This window comes from Salmo salar, chromosome 06, assembly GCF_965601325.2.
Source record: "Salmo salar chromosome 06, fSalSal1, whole genome shotgun sequence".
NCBI classification, from domain to species: domain Eukaryota; kingdom Metazoa; phylum Chordata; class Actinopteri; order Salmoniformes; family Salmonidae; genus Salmo; species Salmo salar.
Window position 1 is genome coordinate 49,489,102 of NC_138296.1, and position 24,039 is coordinate 49,513,140.

The window sequence follows — 24,039 nt, forward strand, 5'->3', positions numbered from 1 at the left end:
CCTATCTGCATCTCTACATATTGCCACATAGCCTACTGTGATTGTCTGATCTGGTGGTGGCCTAATCAGTCATTAAGCACATGCGTTGATAACATTCTTTGAATACAAAGCTTGCAGCTTATTATAGCAGACTATTCCATATTATGGCTGGCTGTTAGCTAGATGGCTATGAAATGTTGACACAGCAAATAACCATTAGCTAGCTACATTCGACTGGCAGGCAATGCTAGTGAAAAAAAAAATGTGTCCAGGGTTTAGGAGAAATCCAGTTTTTCGTGGTAAGTGTCAAACATTTAGCTAACGTTATTTCATCGTTCGAAATCAATACCAACATATGTGGCCATAGGATAACGTAGCAATGTAACTAACTATGTTAGTTGCGGTAACGTTACTTGGCTAGGTCAGATCTGAATATTTAAGGTTAAGGTAGCTGGCAAGTGGCTAACGTTAGCTGCATCAAATGTTCAACAAACGCCATGTCAATGCCGGCAGCAGTTATCCATGTAGCTAGCTTTAGCTAACTACTCAGTTCAGCTGTCAAATGACCATTTACTATACAACCTGAAATAACTGTTACACCTTGGATGACATGTTAGCTAACTTACTAGTATCTAACTTAGCTTAACGACTTTAGCGTTAGCTAATGTTATGTTGCAGAGAAAGAACGACATTGGAATAATGTTAAACATCAATCTGATCAGCTGTAATGTTTAGCTAACTAACTTAATTTAGATAACGCTATCTGGAAAAACTCACTTTACTGTCATAGTTTAAGTTAGTAATTAGCTAACGTTAGCAAGTTATTATGTCTAACCATCTAATAGAGTTTGCCAGTAGCTAACTAGTTTGCTAAAATTAACCAGATAATTCAAGACAAGCCTTGCATAACTAACGTTAACTCACTAACGTTAACGTAGCTAGTTAGCTAAATATGGCTAATGACTGAGCACCTACTTCAGTTAAGTTACCTGGCACCTACCGCTATCTAATTTCGGATACCTGGCTGACAGTGGCAGTTCGAAAGAGTACCCCCTGTGTAGTAACGTTATATATTGAATAACAGGTACTAGTTTTTGACAACGAAGCAACTATTCGGGGAATGCTAACTGGCTAGGCCAAACATTTGTTTTCAGGCCTCGGTGTAGCAGTAGTGAATCTTTCTGGTAGGGAGGGAACAGTGCAAGCCACAATACATCCCTCTTGTCCTGCATGTGACAGTTTTCTTGGTATAGCAAACTGCTTCGTTACCTGAACAGGTTCCTGCAGCACCGTCATTCCGTTGTCAGGCTCCTTCTCTCGTCCACTGTTTTTTGTTTCTCTCTTTCTTCAGTTCCTTTCTTAGTTCAGTATCCAGGCCAGAAGTAGCTCTGAAGATTTGAACACAACGACCGTTACCGACCATGCCGAAAGTTCCCGAACATATCCGAAACAGATGCGAAAGTATCAGCATACGAATAGAATCGAAGACTAGCGTAAATAACCGAAACAGCCTGCGGCTCGTGTATAAACCATAGAGACAGATAGGACTCATCTTTATAGCTGTGCCATTGCAACCTTGTGTCAGATAATTTCGTATAATTCTGTAAGTAAAACCGAGACACTACATTTAGTATGATATGTTACGTTTCATATGGTATGTATTAATTTGTGATGTCATGTTACGAAATGCAATTCCTATAATATGTCACTAATTTTGTAAACGTATGGTATGTTACACATTCCAATTTGTTGTTGCTAACGTTAGCTAGGCTAGGGGTTGGGGTTAGGGTTAAGGTTAGGAGTTAGTTAAAAGGGTTAGCTAACATGCTAAGTAGTTGCAAAGTAGCTAAAAAGTAATAAGTAGTTGCGAAGTTGCTAAAATTCTAAAGTTGTCCATGATGAGAATCGATCACACAACCTCAAATCAAATGTTATTTGTCACATACACGTGTTTAGCAGATGTTAATGTGGGTGTAGCGAAATGCTTGTACCTTTGGGTTGCTAGACATTCACGTTTACCAATCACACCCCTTTCATTTTTGCCTTAACAGGGCTTGACATTAACTTTTTTAGCCACTTGTAAGTAGGACAGATTTTATACTTGTCTGAATGCTCAATTCAAAAAAGTTATGTAATACCATGGGCCAAAAAGGTGACTGGAAATTGTGTTGTATGATGCAAGGAACCACTTCACAAAATAACCTTCATTGTTGTCACTGGTATTGATAATGGAAGGCTTCTGGTGTATGATACTATGTATTATATTTTCTGCTGTTGTGGCCTTGAGCAGCAAGGCATATAAACCCCCACAAAGTCAAATACTGCACGGATAGGCTACTGTATAAAACACGTGGTCCTTCAACCCTCCATCTGGAGAGCTACTTGATGTGCAGGATTTTTATCCAACCCTGATCAAACACACCAGAATTAGCTTTTCAAGGTACCCGTTTTTAAAAGTAAAAAAAAAAAAAAGTGGTGTGTTCGAGCAGGGCTGGAGCAAAAGCCTGCACACCCAGTAGCTCTCGTGGACTCCAGGAGGAGGGTTGACCACCTTGCAACATTACAATTACAACCAAATACTTCTTATGTTTTTATAAAATAATTCCCTCATTCAATGAACCAGGGATCAAATTGCTAAAGTGGGTGAAGTAGCTAACTAAGATGATTATCTATTTGTAAGGTTAAAATATTCAGCGTTCAGGGGAGATCTTGACTAGAGGTCGACCAATTATGATTTTTACAGCGATACCGATTATTGGAGGTCCAAAAATAGCCGATACCGATTAATCTGCAGATATATATATATATATATATATATACACCACACACAGTTGAAGTCGGAAGTTTACATACACCTTAGCCAAATATATTTAAACTCAGTTTCACAATTCCTGACAATTAATCCTAGTAAAAATTCCCTGTCTTAGGTCAGTTAGGATCACCACTTTATTTTAAGAATGTGAAATGTCAGAATAATAGTAGAGAATTTTTTATTTCAGCTTTTATTTCTTTCATCACATTCCCAGTGGGTCAGAAGTTCACATACTCAATTAGTATTTGCTAGCATTGCCGTTTCGGGTAGCCTTCCACAAGCTTCCAACAATAAGTTGGGTGAATTGTGGCCCATTCCTCCTGACAGAGCTGGTGTAACTGAGTTAGGTTTGTAGGCCTCCTTGCTCACACACGCTTTTTCAGTTCTGCCCACCAATTTTCTATAGGATTGAGGTCAGGGCTTTGTGATGGCCACTCCAATACCTTGACTTTGTTGTCCTTAATCTATTTTGCCACAACTTTGGAAGTATGCTTGGGGTCATTGTCCATTTGGAAGACCCATTTGTGACCAAGCTTTAACTTCCTGTCTGATGTCTTGATGTTGCTTCAATATATCCACATAATTTTCCTGCCTCGTGATGCCATCTATTTTGTGAAGTGGACCAGTCCACTCCTGCAGCAAAGCACCCCCACAACATGATGCTGCCACCCCCATGCTTCACGGTTGGGATGGTGTTCTTCAGCTTGCAAGCCTCCCCCTTTTTCCTCCAAACATAACATTTACATTACATTTAAGTAATTTAGCAGACGCTCTTAACCAGAGCGACTTACAAATTGGTGCATTCACCTTATGATATCCAGTGGAACAACCACTTTACAATAGTGCATCTAAATCTTTTAAGGGGGGGGGTTAGAAGGATTACTTTATCCTATCCTAGGTATTCCTTAAAGAGGTGGGGTTTCGGGTGTCTCCGGAAGGTGGTGATTGACTCCGCTGTCCTGGCGTCGTGAGGGAGCATGTTCCACCATTGGAGTGCCAGAGCAGCGAACAGTTTTGACTGGGCTGAGCGGGAACTGTGCTTCCTCAGAGGTAGGGGGGCCAGCAGGCCAGAGGTGGATGAACGCAGTGCCCTTGTTTGGGTGTAGGGCCTGATCAGAGCCTGAAGGTATGGAGGTGCCGTTCCCTTCACAGCTCCGTAGGCAATCACCATGGTCTTGTAGCGGATGCGAGCTTCAACTGGAAGCCAGTGGAGAGAGCGGAGGAGCGGGGTGACGTGAGAGAACTTGGGAAGGTTGAACACCAGACAGGCTGCGGCGTTCTGGATGAGTTGTAGGGGTTTAATGGCACAGGCAAGGAGCCCAGCCAACAGCGAGTTGCAGTAATCCAGACGGGAGATGACAAGTGCCTGGATTAGGACCTGCGCCGCTTCCTGTGTGAGGCAGGGTCGTACTCTGCGAATGTTGTAGAGCATGAACCTACAGGATCGGGTCACCGCCTTGATGTTAGTGGAGAACGACAGGGTGTTGTCCAGGATCACGCCAAGGTTCTTAGCACTCTGGGAGGAGGGGACAAGGGAGTTGTCAACCGTGATGGCGAGATCATGGAACGGGCAGTCCTTCCCCGGGAGGAAGAGCAGCTCCGTCTTGCCGAGGTTCAGCTTGAGCTGGTGATCCGTCATCCACACTGATATGTCTGACAGACATGCAGAGATGCGATTCGCCGCCTGGTTATCAGAAGGGGGAAAGGAGAAGATTAATTGTGTGTCGTCTGCATAGCAATGATAGGAGAGACCATGTGAGGATATGACAGAGCCAAGTGACTTGGTGTATAGCGAGAATAGGAGAGGGCCTAGAACAGAGCCCTGGGGGACACCAGTGGTGAGAGCGCATGGTGCGGAGACAGATTCTCGCCACGCCACCTGGTAGGAGCGACCTGTCAGGTAGGACGCAATCCAAGCGTGGGCCGCGCCGGAGATGCCCAACTCGGAGAGGAGGATCTGATGGTTCACAGTATCAAAGGCAGCAGAAAGGTCTAGAAGGATGAGAGCAGAGGAGAGAGAGTTAGCTTTAGCAGTGCGGAGAGCCTCCGTGACAAAGAGAAGAGCAGTCTCAGTTGAATGCCCAGTCTTGAAACCTGACTGATTAGGATCAAGAAGGTCATTCTGAGAGAGATAGCAGGAGAGCTGGCCAAGGACGGCACGTTCAAGAGTTTTGGAGAGAAAAGAAAGAAGGGATACTGGTCTGTAGTTGTTGACATCGGAGGGATCGAGTGTAGGTTTTTTCAGAAGGGGTGCAACTCTCGCTCTCTTGAAGACGGAAGGGACGTAGCCAGCGGTCAAGGATGAGTTGATGAGCGAGGTGAGGAAGGGGAGAAGGTCTCCGGAAATGGTCTGGAGAAGAGAGGAGGGGATAGGGTCAAGTGGGCAGGTTGTTGGGCGGCCGGCCGTCACAAGACGCGAGATTTCATCTGGAGAGAGAGGGGAGAAAGAGGTCAAAGCACAGGGTAGGGCAGTGTGAGCAGGACCAGCGATGTCGTTTGACTTAGCAAACGAGGATCGGATATCGTCAACCTTCTTTTCAAAATGGTTGACGAAGTCATCTGCAGAGAGGGAGGAGGGGGGGGGGAGGGGGAGGAGGATTCAGGAGGGAGGAGAAGGTAGCAAAGAGCTTCCTAGGGTTAGAGGCAGATGCTTGGAATTTAGAGTGGTAGAAAGTGGCTTTAGCAGCAGAGACAGAAGAGGAGAATGTAGAGAGGAGGGAGTGAAAGGATGCCAGGTCCGCAGGGAGGCGAGTTTTCCTCCATTTCCGCTCGGCTGCCCGGAGCCCTGTTCTGTGAGCTCGTAGTGAGTCGTCGAGCCACGGAGCAGGAGGGGAGGACCGAGCCGGCCTGGAGGATAGGGGACAGAGAAAATCAAAGGATGCAGAAAGGGAGGAGAGGAGGGTTGAGGAGGCAGAATCAGGAGATAGGTTGGAGAAGGTTTGAGCAGAGGGAAGAGATGATAGGATGGAAGAGGAGAGAGTAGCGGGAGAGAGAGAGCGAAGGTTGGGACGGCGCAATACCATCCGAGTAGGGGCAGAGTGAGAAGTGTTGGATGAGAGCGAGAGGGAAAAGGATACAAGGTAGTGGTCGGAGATTTGGAGGGGAGTTGCAATGAGATTAGTGGAAGAACAGCATCTAGTAAAAATGAGGTCAAGCGTATTGCCTGCCTTGTGAGTAGGGGGGAAGGTGAGAGGGTGAGGTCAAAAGAGGAGAGGAGTGGAAAGAAGGAGGCAGAGAGGAATGAGTCAAAGGTAGACGTGGGGAGGTTAAAGTCACCCAGAACTGTGAGAGGTGAGCCATCCTCAGGAAAGGAACTTATCAAGGCGTCAAGCTCATTGATGAACTCTCCAAGGGAACCTGGAGGGCGATAAATGATAAGGATGTTAAGCTTGAAAGGGCTGGTAACTGTGACAGCATGGAATTCAAATGAGGAGATAGACAGATGGGTCAGGGGAGAAAGAGAGAATGTCCACTTGGGAGAGATGAGGATTCCAGTGCCACCACCCCGCTGGCTCGATGCTCTAGGGGTATGCGAGAACACGTGGGCAGACGAAGAGAGAGCAGTAGGAGTAGCAGTGTTATCTGTGGTAATCCATGTTTCCGTCAGCGCCAGGAAGTCTAGGGACTGGAGGGTAGCATAGGCTGAGATGAACTCAGCCTTGTTGGCTGCAGACCGGCAGTTCCAGAGGCTGCCGGAGACCTGGAACTCCACGTGGGTCGTGCGCGCTGGGACCACCAGGTTAGAGTGGCAGCGGCCACGCGGTGTGAAGCGTTTGTATGGCCTGTGCAGAGAGGAGAGAACAGGGATAGACAGACACATAGTTGACAAGCTACAGAAGTGTTGTTTCTTGTATTATTGTCTCTTGTGTCTTTAGAGAACTGTTTCACTTTGATATCCTTTTTCTTCTGTCCTGATTTTCTATTTCTTTTCTTCTGTTAACTAGATATTCTTTGTTGTTCTTTGTTAGCTAGCTAGCTTCTTCCAAAAGAGTCCCTAGCAACTGCTTAGCAACTGGTAAACAATTCAGCTAGCTAAGATAACTACAATTTTATGAAAAATAGTTATTTTTCAAAAGCCTATCTTCTTTGTTTGTTGCTTGTTTTTTCTCCTATTCAGTCCTATGCAGTTTTCTTTTGCTTTTTTCCGATGTACTTCAACTCTAAAAACCATGTAAATTTCAATATTTGTAGGAGCTCATTTTTCAGCTGCTGCTGCTCAAATTGGAGTTCTGGAAACGATGGTCGTTATGGCCAAACAGTTCTATTTGTTTCATCAGACCAGAGGACATTTCTCCAAAAATGATCTTTCTCTCCATGTGCAGTTGCAAACCGTAGTCTGGCTTTTTTATGGCAGTTTTGGAGCAGTGGCTTCTTCCTTGCTGAGAGGCCTTTCAGGTTATGTCGATATAGGACTCGTTTTACTGTAGATATAGACACTTTTGTACCGGTTTCCTCCAGCATCTTCGCAAGGTCCTTTGCTGTTGTTCTGGGGTTGATTTGCACTTCTCGCACAAAAGTATGTTCATCTCTAGAAGACAGAATGTGTCTCCTTCCTGAGCGGTATGATGGCTGCGTGGTACCACGGTGTTTATACTTGCGTAATAGTGTTTGTACAGATGAACGTGGTACCTTCAGGCATTTGGAAATTGCTCCCAAGGATGAACCAGACTTGTGGGGATCTACAATATTTTTTCTGAGGTCTTGGCTGATTTCTTTTGATTTTTCCATGATGTCAAGCAAAGAAGCACTCAGTTTGAAGGTAGGCCTTGAAATACATCCACAGGTACACCTCCAATTGACTCAAATTATGTCAATTAGCCTATCAGAAGCTTCTAAAGCCATGACATCATTTTCTGCAATTTTCCAAGCTGTTTAAAGGCACAGTCAACTTAGTGTATGTAAACTTCTGACCCACTGGAATTGTGATACAGTGAGTTATATGTGAAATAATCTGTCTATAAACACATTTTGGAAGAATGTCTTGTGTCATGCACAAAGTAGATGTCCTAAATGACTTGCCAAAACTATAGTTTGATAACAAGAAATTTGTGGAGTGGTTGAAAAACAACTTTTAATGACTCCAAACTAAGTGTATGTAAACTTCTGACTTCAACTGTGTGTATATATATATATATATATATACACACACACACATATATACATATATATATACACACACACACACACACACACACACACACTATATATATATATACATACACACACACACACACACACACACACACATCTATACACACACACACACACATAAATACACATATATACACTGCTCAAAAAAATAAAGGGAACACTTAAACAACACAATGTAACTCCAAGTCAATCACACTTCTGTGAAATCAAACTCTCCACTTAGGAAGCAACACTGATTAACAATAAATTTCACATGCTGTTGTGCAAATGGAATAGACAACAGGTGGAAATTATAGGCAATTAGCAAGACACCCCCAATAAAGGAGTGGTTCGGCAGGTGGGGACCACAGACCACTTCTCAGTTCTTATGCTTCCTGGCTGATGTTTTGGTCACTTTTGAATGCTGGCGGTGCTTTCACTCTAGTGGTAGCATGAGACGGAGTCTACAACCCACACAAGTGGCTCAGGTAGTGCAGCTCATCCAGGATGGCACATCAATGCGAGCTGTGGCAAGAAGGTTTGCTGTGTCTGTCAGCGTAGTGTCCAGAGCATGGAGGCGCTACCAGGAGACAGGCCAGTACATCAGGAGACGTGGAGGAGGCCGTAGGAGGGCAACAACCCAGCAGCAGGACCGCTACCTCCGCCTTTGTGCAAGGAGGAGCAGGAGAAGCACTGCCAGAGCCCTGAAAATTACCTCCAGCAGGCCACAAATGTGCATGTGTCTGCTCAAACGGTCAGAAACAGACTCCATGAGGGTGGTATGAGGGCCCGACGTCAACAGGACGTTTGGCATTTGCCAGAGAACACCAAGATTGGCAAATTCGCCACTGGCGCCCTGTGCTCTTCACAGATGAAAGCAGGTTCACACTGAGCACATGTGACAGACGGGACAGAGTCTGGAGACGCCGTGGAGAACGTTCTGCTGCCTGCAACATCCTCCAGCATGACCGGTTTGGCGGTGGGTCAGTCATGGTGTGGGGTGGCATTTCTTTGGGGGGCCGCACAGCCCTCCATGTGCTCGCCAGAGGTAGCCTGACTGCCATTAGGTACCGAGATGAGATCCTCAGACCCCTTGTGAGACCATATGCTGGTGCGGTTGGCCCTGGGTTCCTCCTAATGCAAGACAATGCTAGACCTCATGTGGCTGGAGTGTGTCAGCAGTTCCTGCAAGAGGAAGGCATTGATGCTATGGACTGGCCCGCCCGTTCCCCAGACCTGAATCCAATTGAGCACATCTGGGACATCATGTCTCGCTCCATCCACCAACGCCACGTTGCACCACAGACTGTCCAGGAGTTGGCGGATGCTTTAGTCCAGGTCTGGGAGGAGATCCCTCAGGAGACCATCCGCCACCTCATCAGGAGCATGCCCAGGCATTGTAGGGAGGTCATACAGGCACGTGGAGGCCACACACTACTGAGCCTCATTTTGACTTGTTTTAAGGACATTACATCAAAGTTGGATCAGCCTGTAGTGTGGTTTTCCACTTTAATTTTGAGTGTGACTCCAAATCCAGACCTCCATGGGTTGATAAATTGGATTTCCATTGATTATTTTTGTGTGATTTTGTTGTCAGCACATTCAACTATGTAAAGAAAAAAGTATTTAATAAGATAATTTCTCTCATTCAGATCTAGGATGTGTTGTTTAAGTGTTCCCTTTATTTTTTTGAGCAGTATATATATATATAGATATATATATATATATATATATATATATATATATATATATATATATACACACACACATATACAGAATGAACAATGAACACTTATTTTAACTTAATATAATACATAAATAAAATCTATTTAGTCTCAAATAAATAATGAAACATGTTCAATTTGGTTGAAATAATGCAAAAACACAGTTATGGAGAAGAAAGTAAAAGTGCAATATGTGCCATGTAAAAAAGCTAACGTTTAACATGAGAACAAGTAAAAGTAGGTGGTTCAATATTCCCTGTTCTTCAATATTCTCAGTTAAGAAGTTTCAGGTTGTAGTTATTATAGGAATTATGACTTTGACTATTTCTCTCTCTACCATTTGTATTTAATATACCTTTGACTATTGGATGTTCTTATAGGCACTTTAGTATTGCCAGCCTAATCTCGGGAGTTGATAGGCTTGAAGTCATAAACAGCGCTGTGCTTCAAGCATTGCTAAGAGCTGCTGGCAAAATGTGTCAGAATTACATGGCCAGTATTCAAGAGGAGAATTCTAGCCAATTTTTAACGCTTGAGAGTTGGTTTTACAACCGGTGTATGCAGCATTGGTTTCATCAACTGTGTGTTGGCCATTTGCGGTTATACACGAGTGCCAGCGGAAAAGTTATTTCAGGACATCAGACATGACAATTACATTAATGCATGCTAATAGCTAAATAGTTAAACTAGCGATATAACTAGCTCAATATGTTTAGAGTTGGCTATCTATTTAGTCTGTTGTACATCATTATTTTACCTGCTGTGAAAATGTCTCTCTCTCCTCTGGCAACCACCCACTGGCACACACGCAGGTGATGGACACACCATGACTTTCCAAGATTTTCATTGCTTACCAAAAATTTGCTATAGCTGGTCAAATAACTGGCAATTATTATCAACTAATGTGCAAACGCAACAAGGCTCGCTTTGATGTCAAAAACGCATCTTGCGACTGCATGATTGAAAGAGCGCTCATGCCTACAATAATTATACTCCGATGAGCTCTGCAGAGACTGGGAGGACAGTGAGCAAAACATTGCATCTGGAGGACGCAATGATCCAATTCTGATTGGAGTAGCCTAATTGTTTGATATTGTGATTTTTGCTTCATTAACTTATACCTATAATCTGCTTGTTCTACATTTTTGTTTTAACTTGCCCTGAGGAAGCGGACAAGCGTTTATGTCAAGCCCTGCTTAAGTAACCTGCTGTCTTATGTACTGTAATCATACAAAATGTAACATATACTAATTTGGAGTGTCACAGATTAAAATGTACTATGCTACGTCTAGTCTATGAGACCAGGCTGGCCGTTATAGTGTCTGTGACAGCATGGGCAATAATACCATTGAGGCTATAACCCATAGGAATCCTCACTCAGTTGACTACTTTGACTACTTTAAAATGGTGGAAGCTCTCAATGCCGCTACCCATGCTAAAACAGACTTTTTGGCCACTAGAGGCATTTATCATTCTCTATGGTACCAATGTTTCATATAGTCCAACACAGTGGACGCATCATAACATCCATAATCCCTAGTAGTAAAACCAGGTAATGGTTCCAATCATTTTTTCCCCATTAATTTTTGCATCTTGAATTTTAGAACTACTTCATACTAGGTCTGTGTTTCGAGTAGACTTACCCTGGCGTGATCCTTTGATAGCCATGTAATTCTCTCTCGGACAAGGTGAGTTTTATCAATATATTCTCATCAATTTACTCTCACAAAATTTTAAATGCTAAATAGCAACTGAGAAGACCTCAGCCAGACAACAAAATTCCTGCAGGAAACTCCTACACCATCTCTAGCCCACATTGTCGGCTACCGTTCACCAACGCGATCAGAGACTTGTGTCCAATCGATTAACTTCTTCCGTCCCCTTTCTCGGTATTAGCTAGCCACTGACTATACTTTAGTTAGCAGAGCAGTATATTTTAAAAAACAACATGGTTTTACTTAACTGCACAAACAATTGTCTAGGCTTTGTCGGCGTTGGTGTCTATTTCAGACCTTATGGCATTTTTCAAGGATGATTATAAGAGCATTAAAAGGGAAGTCTGGCCATGTGGAGAAGTGCAGCTAAATTGAGGAGTAATTTACTTACATGTTTGGTCAACATGAGGGATAGTTTATCCTGTGTCAGTGAGTGTAGCTATTAAGTTAAATTTGAGCATCTTAGCAATACAATGTTTTCTATACAGCTGTCAACATTCTACAAGGAAAGAGCCACGTAATCAATTATATAATCATTAACTAGTTTACCCCGGATACCAGACGCAGAATGTAGTCATTGAGGAGAATTAATCTAAAAATCTATTGACTTTCAGAATGGACTTTGTTTAGACATCCAGCTTTTATTGTAGTTTCATCACCAGAGACAAGTCTTCAAATGCACAGTATTAATTTATTTGGGGTGGTACATGCATTCACACAGTCTTGATTTATAGGATCCTTCCCACTATATGGTTGATATGTCAAGTGATCAAATCCCAAATTATCAATTAAAAGTTTATTGAAAAACTGCACTTGTCCTCAAGTGAAAATGACAGTTTATTAAATATTCTACAGCTGTAATGTCAATCAAATCAAAGTTTATATTTATATAGCACATTTCTTACAACAACTGCATTTCAAGGTGTTCAAAGTCATGCATTGAAAGGCATGTGGCACTTAACATCCTTCCTCTTGACAGGTCTCTATAGGTAACCAGGGGATTCTCTCTACCACATGTGAATGCCCTCCATGCGGCTGCATTGGCTATTTTTGCGGTTCACAATATTGGTTGTACAGATGTGGAATGTGAGTGGAGGAAGCCAGCCATGCCCAACCAGGTGCAGTCATTGTAGGACCTGTACCCAGCCGAAGACTACAACCCTTTGTCCCGAGAGACCACAGAGGAGGCTCTTCAGTGGCAAAGGAACCGTCTCTGGGGCAGGTTCAGTTTAATGGCATGGCTCTTCGAACCTGAGACAGAACAACCGCTACCCTCCCTGTCATCCCGGTCGGTACCAGACATTTATAAAAAAACAAGGGCACCTGGGGCATGCAGGCATCCTGGCTGGCATGGCGCTGTTGGTTTTACAGCAGGAGGCTATACTTCAGGCAACAGTTGGACAGCGCACCAACCCAAATGGCACACCATGAGGAGAGGGAGGTTGATGGCCAGCAATTTTGGAGCAGTGGTTAGGGCCAAGCGTGTTACTCCGTCGCTGCTTAAAAGGGTCCTCAGATCAATCGTTGGTTGGCGCGTTGTATGTAAAGTGGGGCACAGAAGAGGGCAACAGATGGTCTAGTCGGCACTACAGCAGTGGTGGAGGTCAAGTGTCCCTATAGTGCAAGGGACCTTACCATTGAGAAGGCAGTGAAGTCGAAGGATTTCTATATCCAGGAGGAGGCCGGGTCTTACCACCTCCGTGAAGACCATCCTTACTGGCACCAGGTCCAAGGGCAGCTCCACATCCCTGGAAGGGACACTTGTTTATTCGTTGTGTGGACCACCAGAGGCTCCATCACCATCTACATCCAGCGTGACGACCTCTGGCAGACACATATTGCTGGACTAGAGGACCACATGCTCCCAAAGTTGGCACTGCAACAGTGAACATCTGTAAATATTTTTGTAAATATTTTTGTTCTTATTCTAACTAGGTGGCTAATGTTAGCAAGAGTGCTCGTTTTAGCTAGGCTACGGTTTAGGGTTAGGGTTAAGTTTAGAATTTAGGTTAAAGGGTTAAGGTTAGGGGAAGGGTTAGCTGCAATGCACCCTGGACTGAAGAGGCATACAAATAGGAGAAATGTGGTGGACCGTCTTTTAAATTACACATTTCTTGATGTAGGTATATTGCAAAAATATGATCAATGGCTCATTCAACAGAAGACAACCTCCCACGTTATGACATCGGCCAGTTTTGAAATCTAACTTGTATGATACACGTTTTTGCAATCTAAAAGTCACGTTTTTGCAATCTAAAGGAAGTGAGAGCAGCTTTAATCGCAGTACTACGTCATACCAGCCACATTTCTGCCTGCTTGAACGACAATAGCTCAGATACACATGAAAGCATGAAATGACCCCAGCAATCAATAGAACATCGCTCAGAGATGCACAAAAACAATATAACATTAAAAATGGGTGAATCTTTCCTTTAAGTACTTTACACCACTTAATGTTTGGGCACCCATTCTAATATCAATTAATACATCCCAAAGAGCTTCTCTACCAAATTGTCTATCTACTGCGTAACGGTTTCATCACTTTTTGATGCTAAGGCCCTGGATAGATGGTTAGCTAAAAGAGTTAAGGTTAGGGGAAGGGTTAGCTAACATGCTAAGTAGTTGCAAAGTAGCTAAAAAGTACTTCAAGTTGCTATTTAGCTGAACAGCTAAAGTTGTCCGTGATGAGATTCAAACCTTTGGGTTGCTAGACGTTTGCGTTATACATCCACCCTGACCTACCACCTGTTTTTCCCTGAAAGGTTATGACCCTTTTTTTTCAATTTTTGCCTAAAATGACATACCCAAATCTAACTGCCTGTATGTTGCTCAGGACCTGAAGCAAGGATATGCATATTCTTGATACCATTAGAAAGGAAACACTTTGAAGTTTGTGGAAATGTGAAATTAATGTAGGAGAATAACACATTAGATCTGGTAAAATATAATAAAGAAAAAAGTGTTAAAATATCTTTGTCCCATCTTTGAAATGGAAGAGAAAGGCCATAATGTACTATTCCAGGTTAGGCGCAATTTAGGTTTTGGACACAAGATGGCAGCAGTGTATGTGCAAAGTTTTAGACTGTTTCAACGAACCATTATATTTCTGTTCAAAATGTTGTATCAAGACTGCCCAAATGTGACTAATTGATTGATTAAATACATTTAAAAGTTCATAACTGTGCACTCTCCTCAAACAATAGCATGGTATTATTTCACTGTAATAGCTACTGTAAATTGAACAGTGCAGTTAGATTAACAAGAATATGAGCTTTCTGCCCATATCAGATATGTCTATGTCCTGGGAATTGTTCTTGTTACTTACAACCTCATGCTAATCACATTAGCCTACGTTAACTCAAGTGTCCCGGGGGGGGGGGGATGTTTTCATATAACCTGAGGAGTGTTTGTACCAAATTTCATGTTTTTATCCTCTTTGTAACGTCATTTTTTTTCCCTCGCTAAGGCCCCGGACTTATCAATACATGTATTTATTTTTGATGACCATTAACCAAACTTATTGATAAAGTAAAGGATGGACTATTTATAAACATTTTGTATGGCACTGATATGTTAATGTAACATCTAAACAATGTAAGCATAGAAAGCCAGGATGTACAGTTGTGCTGTTTTCTAGAGGAGAGTGAAGAAATGTATAAAGATGCGTTCATTGCAGCACAATGCCATTCATTTCATCCACGAGGCAGTGTATCAGTCATGAAACACTAGATGGTGCCAAAAGACTGTCGAGATTAGAGCAATGACTACTACTGTACCTCTCTCCACTCAACATATGCAACTTGTATTTCCATGTAGCATTCCTATAGACCTGATTTGACCCCCTGCTGCTATACGCTTTTTTCATATCCAGATAACCACACCCTTGCTCTTCACGTACAAACATAATATCCACATAACAGCAACATACATATTATTCTTGCCGTCGTAACTTCTTAACCTCTCTAGGGTATGTACCTACTCAACAGCCAGTGGAATCCCGTGGCACAATATTCAAATACCTTAGAAATGCTATTACTTCAATTTCTCAAACATATGACTATTTTACACCATTTTAAAGACAAGACTCTCGTTAATCTAACCACACTGTCCAATTTCAAAAAGGCTTTACAACGAAAGCAAAACATTAGATTATGTCATCAAAGTACCCAGCCAGAAATAATCAGACACCCATTTTTCAAGCTAGCATATAATGTCACAAAAAACAAAACCACAGCTAAATGCAGCACTAACCTTTGATGATCTTCATCAGATGACACTCCTAGGACATTATGTTATACAATACATGCATGTTTTGTTCAATCAAGTTCATATTTATATCAAAAACCAGCTTTTTACATTAGCATGTGACGTTCAGAACTAGCATACCCACCGCAAACTTCCGGTGAATTTACTAAATTACTCACGATAAACGTTCACAAAAAACATAAATTATTTTAAGAATTATAGATACAGAACTCCTTTATGCAATCGCGGTGTCCGATTTTAAAATAGCTTTTCGGCAAAAGCACATTTTGCAATATTCTGAGTAGATAGCTCGCCATCACGGGCTAGCTATTTTGACACCCACCAAGTTTGGCACTCACCAAACTCCGATTTACTATTAGAAAAATTTGATTACCTTTGCTGTTCTTCGTCAGAATGCACTCCCAGGACTTCTACTTCATCTACAAATGTTGTTTTGGTTCAAAATAATCCATAGTTATGTTCAAATATCCTCTGTTTTGTTCTTGCGTTCAAGACACTATCCGAACGGTGACGCGCAGATGCGTATCGTGACAAAAAAATTCTAAATATTCCATTACCGTACTTCGAAGCATGTCAAACGCTGTTTAAAATCAATTTTTATGCGATTTTTCTCGTAAAAAAGCGATAATATTCCGACCGGGAAACCCTGTTTTCGTTCAAAGACTCAATCTAAAATGGACTCTTCGCGTGCACGCGCGTAGCCGTCTCATTGTTCTCAGATCGACAACTTACCAAATGCGCTACTGTTTTTCAGTCTGGGGCTGCAAAGTCATCATTCAACGTTCTGGCGCCTTCTGAGAGCCTATGGGAGCCTTAGGAAGTGTCACGTTACAGCAGAGATCCTTTGTTTTCAATAAAGAGAGTGTAGAAGGCCAAGAAATGGTCAGAGAGGGCACTTCCTGTACAGAATCTTCTCAGGTTTTTGCCTGCCATATGAGTTCTGTTATACTCACAGACACCATTTAAACAGTTTTAGAAACTTTAGGGTGTTTTCTATCCAAATCAAACTATATGCATATTCTAGTTTCTGGGCAGTAGTAATAACCAGATTAAATCAGGTACGTTTTTTATCCGGATGTGAAAGTACTGCCCCCTACCCTAGAGAGGTTAATGTGCTAATGACATTCAAAATAGAGTGATCAGGCCAGAAGAGCAGGATCCATTGCTCTCTTAGCCATCTTGCAGTTATCCCCCAGAGATAACATAACACAAACGTCACGACATATAGCACACATCAGGCCCATCATATCCTGGCAACATATACTTTCTTCACAGCTGCTCGAGAATGATGCTATAGGGGAATGAGGAATGTTTTTAAATGATTGTCCAGTGTCACAGAGTGAAAAGGGTAGCCGAATAATAATCCCACTAAGCGTGAGAGGCATATACGCTACTGCTGGACATGTTTTGCTGAAATATATTCTAATGTATGTCATCTAGATGGTAGAGGAGAGCTATTGCTGTTCAGTTTGAAAATCCAAGTCTGAAATTATTCATGCATGTTTGACGAAATGAAGAGTCACACATTACATTGTTTCCTATCAATCCACATTGTAGGGAAAACACAGCACTAAACTAGGATGATTAACATGCCCCAGGTTCATGTTTATTCTGCCGAGAGACATTTCAACAACAACACTTACATCTATGAATTATGAATAGATTGACCAGATGTCATCATAAAAAAAGCCCATTAATCTGTAATCAAATACAATCTCCAGAATAGATTCAAATGTTCTAGCTTACACCACATCTAAAAAAAAAAAGTGTTGTTCCCAACTAAAAACTGGGTCATTGTGTGTGCATGCTTCTGGATATTTGTTTACCAGTAATACCGTAAAAATCGACAGACAATCCTTACATGGGAACGAGCTTGTCTTTTAATCACAAATCCATTTGCTGTTGGTACAGGGCAGGCTATTTCTGAGGTTCATAAAACTATCCCCAGTTTTCCCACGGGGTGTGGCTATAACACTATAATACCAGCACCAGCAGAGCCACATGGCCTATTAGCTTCTGTTAGTCTCAGACCAGTTAAGGTTCCACAATGTGACATAATACTCCCTCAATGGGCCAGAAGGTTGTTGAATGAGTGAAATGTTGCAGCAAGTGAAGACTGCCGGATGGTACAGTGTTATGACACAGGCTGTCTCAGTATGTTAGACAATGTACAGTATCTGATGCTGTCTGGACCAAAAGAGTATGGCGTGTCATACTATTTCTGTCCAGACAGCAGATACATGGCTGACATATAGAGGGGGCGGCAGGTAGCCTAGTGGTTAAAGCGTTGGACTAGTAACCGAAAGGTTGCAAGATCAAATCCTCGAGCTGACAAGGTAAAAAATCTGTCGTTCTGCCCCTGAACAAGGCAGTTAACTTGTTATGGATAGGGGGCAGTATTTTCACGTCCGGATAAAAAACGTACCCGATTTAATCTGATTATTACTCCTGCCCAGAAACTAGAATATGCATATAATTATTAGCTTTGGATAGAAACACTCCAAAGTTTCTAAAACTGTTTGAATGGTGTCTGTGAGTATAACAGAACTCATATGGCAGGCCAAAACCTGAGAAGATTCCAAACAGGAAGCGCCCTCTCTGACCATTTCTTGGCCTTCTTGATCATCTCTATCCAAAACAGGGGATCTCTGCTGTAACGTGACATTTTCTAACGCTCTCAGAAGGCGCCAGAACGTTGAATGATGACTTTGCAGGCCATGGCTGAAAAACAGTAGCGCATTTGGATAGTGGTCGATCTGAGAACAATGAGACTGGGGGCGCGTCCACGAGACGACTCCATGTTTACATTTTCTGTCTTTGAATGAAAACAACGACTCCCGGTCAGAATATTATCGCTTTTTTACGAGAAAAATCGCATAAAAATTGATTTTAAACAGCGTTTGACATGCTTCGAAGTACGGTAATGGAATATTTTGAATTTTTTTGTCACGAAACGCACCGGGCGCGTCACCCTTCTTTACCCTTCGGATAGTGTCTTGAACGCACAACAAAACGCCGCTATTTGGATATAACTATGGATTATTTGGAACCAAACCAACATTTGTTATTGAAGTAGAAGTCCTGGGAGTGCATTCTGACGAAGAACAGCAAAGGTAATCCAATTTTTCTTATAGTAAATCTGAGTTTGGTGAGTACCAAACTTGGTGGGTGTCAAAATAGCTAGCCCGTGATGGCGAGCTATCTACTCAGAATATTGCAAAATGTGCTTTCACCGAAAAGCTATTTTAAAATCGGACACCGCGATTGCATAAAGGAGTTCTGTATCTATAATTCTTTAAATAATTTGTTTTTTGTGAACGTTTATCGTGAGTAATTTTGTAAATTCACCGGAAGTTTCTGTGGGTATGCTAGTTCTGAACGTCACTTGCTAATGTAAAAAGCTTTTTTTTATATAAATATGAACTTGATTGAACAAAACATGCATGTATTGTATAACATAATGTCCTAGGAGTGTCATCTGATGAAGATCATCAAAGGTTAGTGCTGCATTTAGCTGTGGTTTTGTTTTTTGTGACATTATATGCTAGCTTGAAAAATGGGTGTCTGATTATTTCTGGCTGGGTACTTTGCTGACATAATCTAATGTTTTGCTTTCGCTGTAAAGCCTTTTTGAAATCGGACAGTGTGGTTAGATAAAGTTTTCGGATTTTCGAGGACTTTGTATTTCGCGCCACGCCCATCATTGGATATTGGAGCAGGTGTTCCGCTAGCGGAACGTCTAGATGTAAGAGGTTTGTTCCTAGGACATCATTGAAAATAATCATTTGTTCTTAACTGACTTGCTTAGTTAAATAAAGGTAAAAAGAAATGTATAGGGATGCTGTTTTGCTCGCTCGGGTTCTCCGGTGATATATTTTCTGCAGAGAGGAAAAGGCAAAGTGAGAGGGCTCACTTGTCACCTGCCTTCGGGACAAAGACTCCTATTGTTTGGGTGGAGACATGAGCATCTCGTCATTATATACATATCTCTGGTTTCAGCCTCTTGGGAATTGGAAAGGAAAGTTGGCAGGTGCACAACGCACTGTAAGGATGCTGAATTTCCTGAAAGTAAATTGAAGTTTCGCCAAAATGATATAATTACTGCCGTCTAAATAAACCCATTCAAAATACTTCACCAGGGAGCTTGACTTAGCCACAGAGGATAATTTTTTGCTGTGAATTGTTTCAAATCACAAGTGTGTTTGGGAAGCCCGCAATTTGGGTAGTGCATGTAGACATTTTATTTTGATTTAACTAGGCAAGTTAGTTACATAAATTCTTACTTACAATGACGGCCTCCCAAAAGGCCTCCTGCGGGGACGGGAGCTGGGATTATAAAAAAATATATATAGGACAAAACACACATCACGACAGAGAGACACCACAACACTACATAAAGAGAGACCTAAGACAACACAGCATGGTAGCAACACCTCATGACAACATGGTAGCATCCTTCTAGACCTATCTGCTGCCTTTCGAAACTGTGAACCATCAGATCCTCCTCTCCACCCTCTCCGAGTTGGGTATCACTCTTGGATTGCGTCCTACCTGACAGGTCGCTCCTACCAGGTGGCGTGGCGAGAATCCGTCTCCGCACCACGTGCTCTCGCCACTGGCGTCCCCCAGGGCTCAGTTCTAGGCCCTCTCTTATTCTCACTATACACCAAGTCACTTGGCTCTGTCATATCCTCACATGGTCTCTCCTATCATTGCTACGCAGACGACACACAATTAATCTTCTCCTTTCCCCCTTCTGATAACCAGGTGGCGAATCGCATCTCTGCATGTCTGGCAGACATATCAGTGTGGATGACGGATCACCACCTCAAGCTGAACCTCGGAAAGACGGAGCTGCTCTTCGTCCCGGGGAAGGACTGCCCTTTCCATGATCTCGCCATCACGGTGGACAACTCCATTGTGTCCTCCTCCCAGAGTGCTAAGAGCCTCGGCGTGACCCTGGACAACACCCTGTCGTTCTCCGCTAACATCAAGGCGGTGACCCGATCCTGTAGGTTCATGCTATACAACATTCGCAGAGTACGACCCTGCCTTACACAGGAAGCGGCGCAGGTCCTAATCCAGGCACTTGTCATCTCCCGTCTGATTTACTGCAACTCCCTGTTGGCGGGGCTCCCTGCCTGTGCCATTAAACCCCTACAACTCATCCAGAACGCCGCAGCCCGTCTGGTGTTCAACCTTCCCAAGTTCTCCCACGTCACCCCGCTCCTCCGCACACTCCACTGGCTTCCAGTTGAAGCTCGCATCTGATACAAGACCATGGTGATTGCCTACGGAGCTGTGAGGGGAACGGCACCGCCGTACCTTCAGGCTCTGATCAGGCCCTACACCCAAACAAGGGCACTGCGTTCATCCACCTCTGGCCTGCTGGCACCCCTACCTCTGCGGAAGCACAGTTCCCGCTCAGCCCAGTCAAAACTGTTCGCTGCTCTGGCACCCCAATGGTGGAACAAGCTCCCTCACGACGCCAGGACAGCGGAGTCAATCACCACCTTCCGTAGACACCTGAAACCCCACCTCTTTAAGGAATACCTGGGATAGGATATAGTAATCCTTCTAACCCCCCACCCCAAAAAAAAGATATAGATGTACTATTGTAAAGTGGTTGTTCCACTGGATATCTTAAGGTGAATGCACCAATTTGTAAGTCACTCTGGATAAGAGCGTCTGCTAAATGACGTAAATGTAAATGTAAATGTAGCAACACAACATGGCAGCAGGGATCTCAGATAGGGGGGAGTGAGGCCTAAAAGTATTTTTTTTTTTAAAGCATCAACCGGCGGGTCTTGCAACAGGTATACAGAGATGACCAGTTTACAGAGGAGTATAGAGTGCAGTGATGTGTCCTATAAGGAGCATTGGTGGCAAATCTGATGGCCGAATGGTAAAGAACATCTAGCCACAAGAGAGCACACTTACCTGCCAATCTATAAATTACGTCTCCTTAATATAGCATGGTTATATAGCCTATACTGTAGCGTCATTTCCGGTCACAACTTGCAGACTTGTTTACGTGCTGCTGTGCGTTTTGTTGCTAACCTTACTTTGCTACCTGACAACTTTACGGTTTTTACTTTTTATATTTTTTGTTTTTCCCCTCGCCCAACTTTTTTTCATTCAACTTTTTCACTCCGGACGCTTTATCTGGACGTGGTTCGTCAGGACCTCCACCAGCCGAAGCTAAGTAGTAACATTAACATGAGGCCTTCTAATTGCAGTCACTGTTCTCATAATATACAGGAGAACGATCGCCTTACGGCGAGGATAGCTGTGCTGCAAGCCCAGCTTCAGACGCAATCGTTAGGCAAGGGTAATTTCAGTGTAGGAAAGCATGAAACAGCGTCTGTACCACCAGTAAGTACAGATAGTAGTATAAATCCCCTCGCACAGTCCCCACAGCCGGACAACTTTCTCATGACTTCTGGAGGGAAATGCTGTAGGAATGCTCAACCGGTGTCGCTCATTCAGCCGACAGAAACTTTCAACCGGTTCTCCCCATTAAGCAGCGAGTCGGAGTCAGAGGCCGAGCCTTCTCTGGTCTCTACTCCTCCCGTTACGGGGTCTGAGACGCCGAAGCCTCCCACCATTAGCTCTGACAAATTGAAAACCCTAGTCATTGGCGATTCTATTACCCATAGTATTAGACTTAAAACGGATCATACACTGTTTACCAGGGGACAGGGCCACCAACAATGTTAGAATGAAACAGTTAGAAGTCAGCAAGCGCAACATAGCTTCAGCGTGTAAATCAGCTAGAAAGATGTGTCGGCATCGAGTAATTGCCTCTGGCCCCCTCCCAGTTAGGGGGAGTGATGAGCTCAATCACTGGTTGAAAACTTTTCTGCCCCTCCCAAAAGATAGAATTTGTAGATAATTGGCCCTCTTTCTTGGACTCACCCACAAACAGGACCAAGCCTGGCCTGTTGAGGAGTGACAGACTCCATCCTAGCTGGAGGGGTGCTCTCATCTTATCTACGAACATAGACAGGGCTCTAACTCCCCTAGCTCCACAATGAGATAGGGTGTAGGCCAGGCAGCAGTCTGTTAGCCAGCCTGCCAGCTTAGTGGAGTCTGCCACTAGCACAGTCAGTGTAGTCAGCTCAGCTATCCCCATTAAGACCGTGTCTGTGCCTCGACCTAGGTTGGGCAAAACTAAACATGGTGGTGTTCGCCTTAGCAATCTCACTGGAATAAAGACCTCCTCCATTCCTGCTATTATTGAAAGAGATTGTGATACCTCACATCTCAAAATAGGGCTACTTAATGTTAGATCCCTCACTTCCAAGGCAGTTATAGTCTAATGAACTAATCACTGATCATAATCTTGATGTGATTGGCCTGACTGAAACATGGCTTAAGGCTGATTAATTTATTATGTTAAATGAGGCCTCACCTTCTGGTTACACTGGTGACCATATCCCCCGCGCATCCCGCAAAGGCGGAGGTGTTGCTAACATTTATGATAGCAAATTTCAATTTACAAAAAGAAAACGACATTTTCGTCTTTTGAGTTTCTAGTCATGAAATCCATGCAGCCGCCTCAATCACTTTTTATAGCTACTGTTTACAGGCCTCCTGGGCCATATACAGCGTTCCTCACTGAGTTCCCAGAATCGGACCTTGACATACCCCAAGTGACTTACAGCTGTAATCGCAGCAAAAGGTGGCGCTACAAAGTATTAACTTAAGGGGGCTGAATAATTTTGCACGGCCAACTTTTCAGTTTTTTATTTGTTAAAAAAGTTTGAAATATCCAATACATTTTGTTTCACTTCATAATTGTGTCCCACTTGTTGTTGATTCTTCACAAAAAATTACAGTTTTATATCTTTATGTTTGAAGCCTGAAATGTGGCAAAAGGTCGAAAAGTTCAAGGGGGCCGAATACTTTCGCAAGGCACTGTAAACTGTATTATTTTAATTTTATATACTTTACCTTTTCAAAAGGCTGCTGTTTTATTGCACTCTGTCTGTTGCCCAGATAAGGGGGAAAAGAGAAGAGGATTGTATTGTATTATTGAGGATTGAAAAGGACTGCATTTTATTTCCATGGGGAGGTCCGAAATTACAGGAGGCCTATTATGCACGTTGCACATTTTGTTGTTGTTTTTTTCGAATCCTAAAATAAAAATGACATCAAAAATCTGATTTCTGTATTGTATTTCTATAATTTCATCAATGCAATGAAACATAATACATTAATATTATAATGGAAGTTAAACTGAAAGCACCATCGTACAGCAGAGTAGTCACGTGGTGCGTCATTCTCTCCAGGATGCGCTGCAGGTAAAATAAACGTTTAATCATGAATGCTCATTATGTATTTGTAGCCTACTTATCATTTTGATAGTAGGCTAATATAGCTAATATAGACACTTACAGCATGTGTTGCC

General features: G+C 42.9%; 2 protein-coding genes across 3 annotated transcripts in view; one reads left to right on the top strand and one right to left on the bottom strand.

Annotated features, from left to right (window-relative positions):
* LOC100194929 (cell division cycle 27) overlaps positions 1-11,307 on the bottom strand; it is a 28,697-nt gene extending 17,390 nt beyond the window's left edge. Inside the window, exons 1-2 of one of the 2 annotated variants that reach the window (XM_045719444.2) lie at positions 11,289-11,307; positions 1,249-1,367 (exon numbers count right to left, since the gene is read on the bottom strand). In XM_045719444.2, the coding sequence (XP_045575400.1) occupies positions 1,249-1,275 (27 nt within the window). In that variant the 5' untranslated portion in view covers positions 1,276-1,367; positions 11,289-11,307. Of the gene's footprint in view, positions 1-1,248; positions 1,368-11,288 lie in introns of those variants that run through there. The other variant, NM_001139958.1, reaches the window with a different exon arrangement.
* LOC145879854 (uncharacterized) lies at positions 78-23,794 on the top strand. Its single transcript, XM_082976704.1, has 2 exons — positions 78-278; positions 20,394-23,794. The coding sequence occupies exon 2, from the start codon at positions 20,439-20,441 to the stop codon at positions 20,895-20,897; it is 459 nt and encodes a 152-aa protein (XP_082832830.1). The 5' UTR covers positions 78-278; positions 20,394-20,438; the 3' UTR covers positions 20,898-23,794.
* The last annotated feature ends 245 nt before the right edge of the window (positions 23,795-24,039 follow it).

Bases quoted from the DNA above. Each gene is read 5' to 3' on its own strand.
- LOC145879854 (XM_082976704.1), top strand. From the start codon at position 20,439: ATGACGGATCACCACCTCAAGCTGAACCTCGGAAAGACGGAGCTGCTC.